The sequence below is a fragment of the Danio rerio genome, chromosome 13 (genome assembly GCF_049306965.1).
Source record: "Danio rerio strain Tuebingen ecotype United States chromosome 13, GRCz12tu, whole genome shotgun sequence".
NCBI lineage: Eukaryota > Metazoa > Chordata > Actinopteri > Cypriniformes > Danionidae > Danio > Danio rerio.
The window spans coordinates 51,346,554-51,360,000 of NC_133188.1; the positions used below are offsets into that span (position 1 = coordinate 51,346,554).

At 35.1% G+C, this 13,447-nt stretch overlaps 1 protein-coding gene across 1 annotated transcript in view; it reads left to right on the forward strand.

Annotated features, from left to right (window-relative positions):
- The window catches only part of mertka (c-mer proto-oncogene tyrosine kinase a), a 65,913-nt gene that overhangs the window by 18,985 nt on the left and 33,481 nt on the right, over nucleotides 1-13,447 (forward strand). Inside the window, exons 5-6 of the mRNA XM_002664231.8 lie at nucleotides 11,430-11,516; nucleotides 12,455-12,570. Coding sequence (XP_002664277.3) covers nucleotides 11,430-11,516; nucleotides 12,455-12,570 — 203 coding nt within the window. The remainder of the gene's footprint in view (nucleotides 1-11,429; nucleotides 11,517-12,454; nucleotides 12,571-13,447) is intronic.

Consider the following 13,447-nt stretch of genomic DNA (forward strand, 5'->3'; position numbering starts at 1 on the left):
GCACAAACAGCTATTGCGAAATGTAACTCGACGTGCAGCTGAAACTGGTCTTTATGTTTGCTTCAGTACACAGTTGCATGGATTTGGAAACATTTCCACATAGCGAAAACAAAGCAACTTTGATTAATCAGCTTGTGTTTAGAGGTGAACTTTGAGAGGATGAAACTACATTCAAGAGACTTGTGTTATTAGTGCAGTGGATAAAATCTTCTACTGATGACAAGCCGTTTACTCTGATAATGGAGTCAGATTACACTGATTACAGAGAGGAACGCGTGACTGCAGTGCTTTAAACTGTGGCTCTGTCCTTTTTGATCTAATCAAGTGGTGTAATTGCATCAATTTCTTTATTTTTATTGACATTGTTGTTGATTCATACATACATGTTCATTCATTCATTCATTTTCTTGTCGGCTTTATTAATCTGGGGTCGCCACAGCGGAATGAACCGCCAACTTAATAATTGCTTATAATTCAGGGGGGCTAATAATTCTGACTTCAACCTTATATATTACTTTTATATGCACATATATATTTATTAAAATAATATTTTAGTGACCAAACATATTTAGAAATGAAAATACAATACAAATTTATTCAAGCAAAATATTGCAAAAAAAATAAAAAATAATTTTTTTTTGAGTGTACTGGCTTTTGCACTGTTATCATTAGTTATTTAGTTAGATAAGCTCCAGATTGGGCTTTAGTATTGACTAATCTAATGTATATGCACAAATATAATATTATAAAGCTTCCTATTAAAAATATTTCTGAGAGATTTGTAAGGGGTGAACTCGTATATGCTGAGCATAGTACACATACAGTACTGGGGTTGGGTCGATAGATGATACCATCGGACAATGGCCGGTAGATATCATAATGCTGAGCCGGCATCATGATTCTTAGTCCCGCCCCCCCTCGCAGAAGCAACCCGCTTGAAAAAAAATACCCACTCAGGCCCCGTTTACACGAAGACGTCTTGGTTTTCAAATGGCATTTTTGAACAAAAATGAGCCACATCCACACTGACATTTCACCTAGCATTTCTGAAAATATCTCAGTCTACACCATACCACTGAAAACGCACATCACGTGATCACACACACACTCTGGCATGTGCTGCAACCATAGACTGTAAAATATATGGACGTAGTATCCGTGACGTCACCCATAGGTTTCTGAAGAGCACAAAAGAAGCCACAAGTAGGCGCGGCCAACCGTCGCCATTTTGGTCACGCGTCATCACACTCACGGCGGGATACCAAACAAGGGCAAAGAGTCGGAGAGTGAGCGGAGCTACAGACACCTGCTAGCATTTAGCTTGGACCTGGTTCAGACACACTTTACTTTGGGAGAAATGCTTAATACTTTATCACTTGTGACTTGTTTGTATTCTGACCACTTGTGCTTGGTTGTATACTATATCAATAAAGTGTTTAGACTTTTAAAAACACTGCTGTAATACATTGAGCCACTAAACATTGTTATTATGACGTTTTTCAACAGGAGGAAAACGCGAATTACTTACAAACACTTCAGATATAGTCTGTGTTAGTTAATGTAAGACTATTGATGAAATCCAGCATAACACTGTATGACAACGCTTCAGATGACTGTTCTAGAGCTTACAGCTAATCAATCCGTCAGATTCTGGAGTGCATTACAGCTCTAAATATAAATATAAAGATAAATTATCTTAAATAAAACAAATACATGTATAGAGATGGTATATAAGTATATAACTTTACTCACATGGGAAACGGAGGCCACGTGAATGGTTTGTGAGCACAATTAAGTTCACTCAGCATGCCATGCCATCTAATAATTGTAGGAAACAAGTCCAAAAGGCAGTTGAGTGTGTAAAGCCACATAAAACAACACAGAAATACGATAAATATGCCGAGTTCAGTGGCTAATCTGCAGAGGTGACGTGACGGCGACCAACGAGACCTAACTGTCACTCAAGTGGCCACTCCCTTAATTATGCAAACTTAATATAACTTAATATAAAGGAAACGGATGAGTTATAAAAAAATTCACCCCCCTCACAGTTTGTCATGAAGGGTAATATTAGCTGTATTAACCAAAATCTTTTTTTTGTACCAGGCTGTAAACACCTTTTTTTCTGCTGTAAAGTTGGCCATTCTAACAGTGGGCTCAATTGAAATTTGCTCTGTTTTGGAGCCAGGAGCGGCCACGACTAGCGGAATTTCGGATGAATTGCAGTTTTAGTTTTAGAGCGGGAGGTTGCCGCTTGGCTGCAACATATGAGCTCGTCAGAGCTCCAGGCAGTCAGCTTGTGCTTTGAGCACAACCCTAGAGAGCAGTGCAAGTCAGACAGTTTATCAAGGATGTACCGCTGGATGGCTCTCACTATAGTTGTTAAACATGATATTTAATTCACCTTATCTCTATCTAACGACTCTTGGGTCTTTTGAATCTATCAGGTAACCTGTCACAGCATCTGTTTACTGCTATATTCTTTCGCTTTCATGCTTGTGTAGTTTTAGCAGAAACTTTAGATACTGTTGGTTGGTTGCTGTTGGTTGTGCATCTTTTTTACCAAACAAGTTTGTTGACGTCATTATAATGACACAGATCACCTATTAATGCCAGAGTCTCGCGGAAAAAGTGATTGACAGGTGGTAATTTGTGTGTAACCTGTCTGTATGGGGTATATGCCGAAGCATGCTAATAGGACTTTTAATTTGCCAGTAACCTGGGTTAAGCGCTTCCGGCAAATTGAATGCCAATGCAAAATCCGGTGCGTTTAAGGTCTGTTTTCTTTAAAAATCAGCGATCTCCACTAGCTGAGTGATATCCGATTTAAAGTGGGTCTCAGATTGTACAAGAAGCACTGCATTAAATTACATTCCCCTCCGCCATATCTTTATAATATGAGCATTTATTTTACCCCAGTATATTCAATGGAGCTTCTGCGTTAGCCTGCCGATTCTGATGGGCGCGTGCGAGTAAACGGCTTTTTGTCTCGTTTTACGCTTGAGCAACTAAATAAATGCTAAAGTTTATTTACTGAATGTATTTTAATGACTTTACAACATCGATGCTGTATAAGGAACTGTATAAAATGAGAACAAGTTCACAATAACAGGTCACCGGAAGTGTATCAGCATGGGAACAGCACTAGCTCGTCATATACCCTATTTATTTATGATTTGGTTATAGGTAAAACAAAGACCATGCGGGTCTGGTAGTTGAAACAGTAGGCTACAAATAATTCATCCGTTATGTATTAATTAATTATTCATAAATAATTAATTCACCGGCTGCGATGACGATGCCATCATCCATCGCAATGTTTCACATTAGACATTCTATGATGCCAAATTGGTCGACGTCATCCAACCCTACGCCGTACTGTTCAAAGTTTTAGGCACTGTAAAATACAGTTAATTGAGGACGCTTTCAAATACATAAATACATTTTACTTATCAACTAACTTGTATTACCCAAATCAAAGCTACGACCACACTGGACATCGTTTTTCAGGTAGCATTGCTGGTGGGTGTTTTAAAGCATCTTAAAGACATTGCCAAAGTTCTTCTGGATTTAGTTGGTCTCAGTTTGTTCTGTTTCTTCATGTGTATTAAAATGTATATTTTAACAAATTAATATGTGAAAATTAAATAAATTAACAGCCCCCCCCCCCCCTCCTATTTTTTTCTTGATTGGTCCACCTAGCAACCACTCAGAGCCCCATAGCAACCACATTAAAATGCCCTTCTGGAATACCCTAGCATGGTATCAGTGAGATTAGCTCTTGCTCAGGGTTTCAGTGAAGGGTTAAATGTTTTTATGGTTAATCTCCTCGGTATGGTAATCGGTTTCTTGGCAACAAGCGTAAACCTAAGTTATTGTGAAAGCAGGAGTTTTATGGTTAAAGTTTATTCAGCCGGTGCTTTAAAGCAGCAGTGCTGATATTACACACACACACACACACACACACACACACACACACACACACACACACACACACAAACAAAAGGCTCATTTAGGGGCCCCGGGAGCCTGCTGAGAGATTTGTGAAGAGTCAACGATCAGACCTAAGGTGAAGCCCTGTACCTCACATTCTTTTAAATATATATTATACAAAGTTACCTATTAAACTAAAAGATTTTTACATGATAATAAATAAATAAGTACAATGAAGGTAAATATAGATGCAGTTGCAAGTGTTTTTATTTTAGACCCTGATCAAAGGACAGAGCTGACTTAAAGGTCTCATGAAATTACAAAGTTCTTTAGATGTTAGCATCAGTACAGTTAGTTTTAGGATATCTATAAGCTAGTGTGCTCTAAAACAGTGACAATTCATGTTTAGAAAATATAAAACCGATAAAAAGTTGGAAAGCTTGTAGTTGGATCAAGGTTTTTTTTTTTTAATATGGAGAATGAAGTCACATGCATTGCTCATTGACTTCAACAGTGTCAAAATCTTAATGGTTCTGTGGGTCTCGTCCATCAAATCTGATTTTTATTTTGTATTTTGTATCAGGTTGGAGTCAGGTGATTGGCTAGGCCATTCTACAGCTTGATTTTCTTTCTCTGAAAGCATCTTCGTTACTATACATCTCTGGTAGAAAGGTAGTAAAAGCCCAGACAGCAGCTGAAATCTCTCAGTAGTTCTTCAGCAACTCTCTGCCCTTCCTCAGTGTAAATGAATATCAGCTGCTTCAGTCCAACATCTACATTAGCAGGAGGATGAAGATGAAACCAGGGTGGACATTTCAGCAAGACAATGATCCAAAACAGCCGAGAAGACTCTCAGATGCTTTCAGAGAAAGAAAATCAAGCTGTAAAATGGCCCAGCCAATCACCTGACTCCAATTTTGACCTTAAAATGGCTTTTAAAAAATTAAAAACTGCTTTTATTCTAGCCGAAATAAAACAAATAAGACTTTCTCCAGAAGAAAAAATATTATTAGACATACTGTAAAAATTTCCTTGCTCTGTTAAACATCGTTTGGGAAATATTAAAAAAAGAAAAAATGTAATATAATATTTAATATATATAATATAATATAATATTTATTATTATTAATATTATTATTATTATTATCATTATTATTATTATTATTATTATTATTATTATTATTATTATTATTATTATTATTATTACCATTATAATTATTATTAATAATATAAATATCAACAGCTTAATGATAGGAATAATAATCAGATTATTATTATTATTATACTGTTGTTGTTGTTGTTATTACTACTAATTATTAATAAATGAAGTATTTCTGTTGAGAACGCTGGACCATTATTTTGGTTATTATAGACCTGTGTTATTATGGACAGTCATTTAATGTGTTAATTTTACAACAGTTATAATTGTAATAAATTAAATTTAATTTATGAGTGCATCTCGTTGCAAGTTTGTGAAGATGAATGGTATTTGGCAATCTATCACCTTTACCGCCGCTGTGACACACTGAAAACCACCTCAATAGTGTTCTGTGTGCAGATGCTGTGCTGTGCTTAACTTTATAAAAAAACACATATACTTATCTTAGACTTATTAGAATTTGCAGCTTTTGCTGAAATTTAGGTTGCATTTTATTTGTTTAGATAGATAGCACCATACTATGTGCTTGCTATTTTAAAGGGGACTTATTATGCCAAAATCACTTTTATAAGGTGTTTCAACACAGTTGTTCGGCGACAGTGTTAATATAGCCAGGCTTTAATGGTGTGATTGACACTTTGATTGATATTCTCCCTTTTTATGTGTCATCAGAGTAAGAAAGCCCCGCCCATTAGTGACCATCTCTCCCTCATTAGCATAGGAAGTTAGTCTTTTTTTAAAATCTGCCACTATGCTGATGCACATGCATTTGTAGCTCCGCCCTCTTTTGTAAAGAGCACAATGTCATTTGAATTTAAAGCAACCAAAACAGCACAATTAGGATCAAAACCTAAAAGGGTCAGTTTCAGAGAGTTGTAAAACATTTTATGTGTGGTAATTTCAGCTGAAACAGTTCATATATCTTATTGTTGTATTAAAGAACAAAATTGTATTACAAATAATATAGAAATATTAATATATTTATAGATTTTAAATAAAAAAAAATCTTGTCCTGTAAAGAAAAAATCTAATTATGAATGGAAAGCATCGCCGATGCACCAAGATGCACCAAGATATCGAATTGAACCGAATCGATGGCATGATAATCGTAACCGAACCAAACTGTGAGACCAGTGTAGATTCACACCGATACTCGTTACAATTACAGACCTTTTTCTTGGCTGCTGGATGGAGGGCGCCATAGCGACCAGCGTCTTTCGGTAGAATGTTTAGAACTTCTGTTTACAGCATTTACAACTGGTAATTTGCGATCCGAAGATGGATTTCAATAGCATTTTGAGTGGATTACGGAGTGTTTTTGTGACACACAACTTAGAAAGGTGTGTGTTGAAGCTGTTATAATCTGTCAGATCTGTGGTTCAAGCGCGAGAGAAAAACAGTATCCTCATTCATATAAATCGTAAGCCATGTTTCTTTTCGTTCTGCTTAATCACGTGTCCCAAAAAAATATTAAACATAAACAAACCAATATGATGTCTTCTGACTGCTTTCTTTAATAACTACATTACACAATACTTGTACTTTTACTTTCAGTACTTTAGTAATTTTTTAAATAAACTACTTGCAATACTTAAAGAACAAAAAATGTTGCATACTTTAGTACATCCACTTACAGTTAGGTATGGTGCTTAGAGAGCATTTTCTCTAGTACTTTTCTAGTACTTTTTACATGTCTGCTTTCTACACCTTCCTTTCTTCATGTGTTCAATGAATGTGTCATTTCATTTTATTACACATAACTTCACTTGTAAACTAATTAGAGTTTTTTGTTTGTATATATGGATTTATTTGGTTGTTACCAACATCCAGGAAAAATTTCAAGTCAACAGCACCTGTATACATATGTTTTCTGGTGATGTGTTACTTATTTTCCTCACTGTACTTAACCTGAAGTTATATAGTGTCCTTCCATAAAGGTGATGTCTGTTTACATGATCTGTGAAGCGTATTTATTATTTTAATATTTATATTAAACCAAAAGACGGCATTAAAATCACACTTTGGCCCATGCATTTCTTCTTTAAAGTCCACTTCTTACTGAACGAGTTTCAAACAATGTGAACACAGAAGCCTCTGATTTTCCATGTTGAGCTCAGCCTCACTGTCCGTCTCCACACAATGGATGCGTTACGTAATGCACACACAGACACTTTCTTTCTCTTTCATTCTCTGGACACTGTGATGTGTGTTTCCATTAAAAGGGAACTAGTCAGAACTGGAAATGAAGTTTCCCATCTTAGGGACTATAGCCAGTAATTACGGCTCACGTTTAAAAAAAGTGCACATGAATGCTGAGTTCATTTAACCCACAACACAGCTTCTACAGCAAATATGTTTCCATTTATGTTTCGATCTGATTGTAAGCAGTTGTTGACACTTAATACTGACTCAACTGATTTAAAATAAAGAAGTTGCATTTCTTTCTTTCAGTTACTGCTGATTGGGTAGGGGTGCATTTCTAAAAACCATCGTTAGCCAACTAATGTCGCAAGTTCCATTGTTACGAACATCGTCTTAATTTGGCGTTTTCCAAATCCATCATTCCAACGAACATACTCAAACTAAGCCACAAACTTGTACGCTTACAACTACACCTCTGGAGCTGTAGTTAGAAACATGGTTTCTGGTTGTGTTCTATTTCTTGTTATCCTCCCTATGCCCTATTCCTTTTGAACATTCCAACATTTAAACTTAGAATAATAAAAAAAAAGCTCAAGGTCACCTTTCTTAGGTGTAATTTGCTTTCAAAGTATTCTAGAACAGTTCATTTTTACCAATCTTCGTTTTGACAATTGCGTTCCCTTCATAGTGCACTTTGAAAACATTTATGCCATTTTGAATGCAGCCATGCTCATGACCTATGTAGGTGACCTATAATTTAATAGCAGAATTTACATTATGTCTCCAAAGCTTGTGAACACAAAATATATAGCATACGTTAATATTTTTAAAAGAAATGTACTGTACTGTATATGACATGGCCCTGTTGGTAAGAAATTTTTTTGCAGTGGTTTAAATGTGTCAAAGTTGGAAAAGTAGATTTTTTAAAAAGTAAATAAATAAACAATATCATACTTTATAATAGTAATAATAATAATATTAATAAAAATAAAAAGTTTATAATGAGAATACTAGTTCTACTTTAAGTTTACTTTAGTTTCTACTTCTAATAATTTTTTTAAGTAGGATTTTTCTTCATTTCTTATAATAATAATAATAATAATTCCTTACATTTATATAGCGCTTTTCTGGGCACTCAAAGCGCTTTACACAGTGGGGGGGGATCTCCTCATCCACCACCAGTGTGCAGCATCCACCTGGATGACGCGACGGCAGCCATTTTGCGCCAGACCGCACACCACACACCAGCTGATTGGTGGAGAGGAGACAGTGATGCAGCCAATTGAATATGGGGATGGTAAGGAGGCCATGATGGACAAAGGCCAGTGGGCAGATTTGGCCAAGATGCCGGGGTTAAACCCCTACTCTTTTTCGAAGAACATCCTGGGATTTTTAACGACCACAGAGAGTCGGGACCTCGGTTTAGCGTCTCATCCGAAAGACGGCGCTCACTGAGCAGTATAGCGTCCCCGTCACTATACTGGGGCATTAGGACCCACACAGACCGCAGGTTGGGCGCCCCCTGCTGGCCTCACTAACACCACTTCCGGCAGCAACCTAGCTTTCCCATGTGGTCTCCCATCCAGGTACTGACCGGGCGCAGCCCTGCTTAGCTTCAGTGGGCGACCATGTGAGAGTTGCAGAGAGCTAGCTAGAGAGCTAGCTTCTTAATACATGCCCTACTGAAAATTACAACCATTAACGATTTATATGATTTATATAATTTATATATGAGATTACAATACCTGTTAGCTAAATGGTTTTATGTTTTGGAATATTCTCATTAATATTTGTAAAGGAAACACAGACCCCATATTTGCCGTTTACATACAGTTTAATTAATATGGAAAGAGAGTGCATGTTTTTACCAAAGCAAATTATTATTTTTTAAATGCCTGTGTGTTTAAAACAATAAAATTTGCAACCAGAAATTATGTTTTTTTTTTTTCTCTAAAAAAGTAGTTACTCCACCCCGTTTAGAGCATCATTATAGGTGGTTTACGTTACAACTAACGTGGTTCAAATGACAGAGCAACTACAGCTTTGGGAAACACTCGTCACTACATCGTTCCCATTCCCAAATGGTGCATCGTACTATGACATTTCAGCCACGAGTTATGTTGTTGTGTGGGAACCGCACCCCAGGTGCTAAATTAAAAATCTCAAATTGCAATTTCTTTAAAAAAAAATTTATGTATATATACTGTATGTGTGTGTGTGTGTGTGTGTGTGTGTGCGTGCGTGCGTGCGTGCGTTTGTGTGTGTGTGTGTGTGTGTGTTTGTGTGTGTTTGTGTGTGTGTGTGTGTGTGTGTGTGTGTGTGTGTGTGTGTGTGTGTATATATATATATATATATATATATATATATATGAGTTATAAAACATTACGGGCCCTATCATCTGGCGCAATGTGGCACAAGGCGCGACACAATTGTTGTCTGCTAGTTTCAGCTTGGCGTTTTGCAGCACACTGTTTAAATAGCAAATGCATTCGCTCTCAAAAAAAGGGGAGGCATGTTGAGGTGTATTGCTTTCGTGTTGCTATTTTGAGCTTTTATATATAGGATATAAATATAAAGGATTAAAATATTACAAAACATATTATTTTCTAGCCTACATAAATATAATAAACACTGCCTTCATGCCTTTTTCTTCTCGGAAGGCTTTTTCAGTTCATTCATAACAATTTGCTTTTGTATAATGTTATTATTATTAGCAGTATTATTTTTATATGCATATTTATATTTGTTTTATTAAAAACAAGCTTAGATTTGCCCACCTGTCAGGTTTTAGACCATATGGGGCACAGCATGTGTTTTAGGATATAACTCAGTCTTTGAGCACACTTCGTTATTATTGTTCATTTATTTGTTTGCTGGAAATTAGAACTGAATTTAGAAATAGTTTTGAAACAAATATAGATGCAGATGCTCTTTTTAACTGTTTTCTTGCTAGTCAAAGGCTCAGTTTTTCCATTTACACTTACTTTACGTCATGTAAATAGCAAATGCACCATGGCGCAACGCAACTGACTCTTAAGGGGAATGGGAGATGAGACTGGAGATAAGATTGGATTATTCTCAAAACACACCTATAACTCATTAAGAGAATAAGCTCAACAGTTTTAGACCAAAAAGCGGATTTTTCCGTCCTTATATTAGCAAAAGTGGATTCTGACACGCCCTGAATGCGTTTGCACCCTGCGCTTTGCACTTTGCGCATGGACCGTCAAAATAGAGCCCTACATGTGTGGTAATTTCAGCTGAAACTCCACATACACACTCTAGGGACATCAGAGGCTCATATTACATCTTGTAAAATGGGGCATAATAGCTCCCCTTTAAGGTTTTTAAAGAAAATGTTGGTATTACCTTGGTACATTAGTGTAATAAGCATTGCTCTTTCTGCTACTCTTTTGGTAATGTTGTTGTAAACCTCATCCCAGAGTGATTTCAGATGTAAATGCAGAGACTGCTCCCATGGCTAATCTCCAAACCCAATAATTACAGGCTGTCAGAAATCTAGCGTATTCTTCCTGACACACAGACATACTTATAATCTGTTTCTTTTTGTTGCTTTCTTATATATAGATGGCCCAAATTTTGTCTATTTGATTTATGAAAAGGAGTTCTTTCTGTTTTGGCCACCCTAAATAAATGCAAAAACAACTGTGTATCCCAAAATACTGAACATATGAATCAACTAATACTTTTGCAGTGCATAATCATTCCTGCTGCGTACTGAATATTACCAGCTCTTATTGAAATGTGTCTTTTTTCCCCACATTTTTCAGCCGGTGTGGTGTTTTAGTCTGCTGACAGTTGGAGATACTAAAAGCATGCACACCAGCAAACAAATAGTTTCCTTTCAGCCCCAGTGTGTGCGTCTCTGAGCATGAGCAGAAATGCACTCGCACAAAAGGGATATTATGGTTGTGCTGGTGTCCGAGTGGGACTGGAGTGTTGGCATGGAGTGGCACTGAAAGACTCGTACTGTGCCACACGCTGGCGGTGAAAGTTACACAATCCTGCATGCGTTTGGCCTTACAGTGCATATTTGAGTTGAAGTCAGAATTATTTTTGAATTAGTTTTGAAAACTCCGGAGCGTCAGTGTTTTTCCAGGAGGGCAAAAAACTGATAAAGGTTTTAGTTTGTGCAAACTGAAGTTAAAAAGTGTTTTATTTTTCTGCTCTGCAGGTGTTGATGCACCCACTCAGTTCAGCTGTGAAGCTCACAATGAGAAAGGCCTGACTGCGTCCAGAGAAGCTCACATCAATATAAAAGGCAAAGGCCTAAGAGTTTGTTTCATTAAATATTGTAACAATATTTTATTGTTTTATTTTTTTTGTTTTTATATTTATTGTTGTATTTATTTTATATTTTATTTTAATTATTTTTTGTTTTTTATTTATTTTCATATTTATTTTACATTTATTTATTATTTTATTTATTTACATTTAATTTATATATATATTTATTTTTATATTAATTTATTATTTAGTTTTATATTTATTATTATTTTTTTATATAATTTAATTCATTATTTAATTTCTAATGTAATATTATTTTATTTATTTTTATATTTAATTATTTTATTTAATTTTCTATTTATTTTTTAAATATATAGTTTTATTAATTATTTAATTACTAATTCATTATTTTTTTATTTTATTTGTATTTTTCTATTTACTTTTATTCTTTTATTTTTATTTTATTTTATTTATTAATTTTAATTTTTATATTTATTTTATACTTATATACTTATATTTATTTTATATTTATTTATAATTTCTAAATTATTTTGTTTTTTTTTGGATTTATTTTATTTGTTTATTTTTGTTTTATTTATTAATTTTTTATATTTACTTTATATTTATTAAATATTTTATTTTAAATGTTTTTCTTGTTTTGATTTTATTTATTTATTTTTATACTTATTTTTTATATATAATTAATATGTATTTATTAATTTTTTTAATTTAATTTTATCAATTATTGAATTAATGATCTATTGTTATTAAATTATTTTCTTTATTTAAAAGTCTATGTTTTTCATGCTATGCTTAACCATAAGTTCAATGAAATATTTATGTATATTTTGTAATAGTCTGAGTAACAAACACAAAATAGTCCAAGAATTAACACTGAAATTCTTTTGTGCTTTAAAATTTTCCATCAAACCTCTTAGACTGTAGTTTCACATTCCTTCTCCTTGTTTTCAGAGCTTCCAGAGAAAGTGTCAAAGGTCACAGTGGTGAAGCGAGAGGCGAATAAACTCTTGTTAAGCTGGACTCCAGGACACGACGGCTTCTCTCCTCTCAGCATCTGCTACATCGCGGTAAAAGCACACCAGAATCAGCATTATATGATAAAAGGAGCATAGTGTTTTGCTCAGCTCCGAAAGATTTTTTTTTTTGTTGTTGTTTAGAAGTTTTGTTAGTAGAGGTATTGTTTAAACCTCAAACCTTAAAAGAAAAGTTTTAAAAGGGATCTATTATGCAAAAATCACTTTTATAAGGGGTTTAAACCCAGTTTTGTGGCAGCAGCATGTGTTGCTTCTAATAATAAAAATGTTTAAATTTTATTTTTTATAATCACAGTTGATAAAAACAGTCTGCAGAAACACTTTGACTGACATTCTCCCTTTGTCATCAGAGGGGGAACTTTCTTTTTTTAACTTTCTGTATGAAACGTCAAATAGACATGGGTGCTCCTGTCAAATCTCCACTAGTTTTTCCTCCATTTCTTGGGTCCAAATAAACCGAAAATGAGCGCTTTTAACTTTTCCCTCAACCTCCCGCTGAAACTCATTTCACACGGCATGATTTGAATCGCAGACAGCTCCAGATATTTAGCACGCCAAATATCTCTTGGACATCAGCGACTCATTAGAGATTTTCTCAGATTGCGTCTTTGATAGTTCATATTGTGTGATTGTCACTCACGTGCACGAGCACCAATTTGCCTGTGATTTCAGGCATTTGCCAGCGATTTCTCTAAAACCTGTCGGCGAGTCAAAATCTGGGCAAAAATCATGCAGGCTGAACTCGGCATGACAAGAACCATTAACCCTAGTTCAACATTTACTAATGCACTATTGAAATCCTCACATTAGTTAATGCACTTTAAGGAGAATAAGAACTAAACAAGAACTGAGAATGTGAACTAGAATGAGAACTAAAACTGTACACTAAATAATGGGACCTTATTGTAAA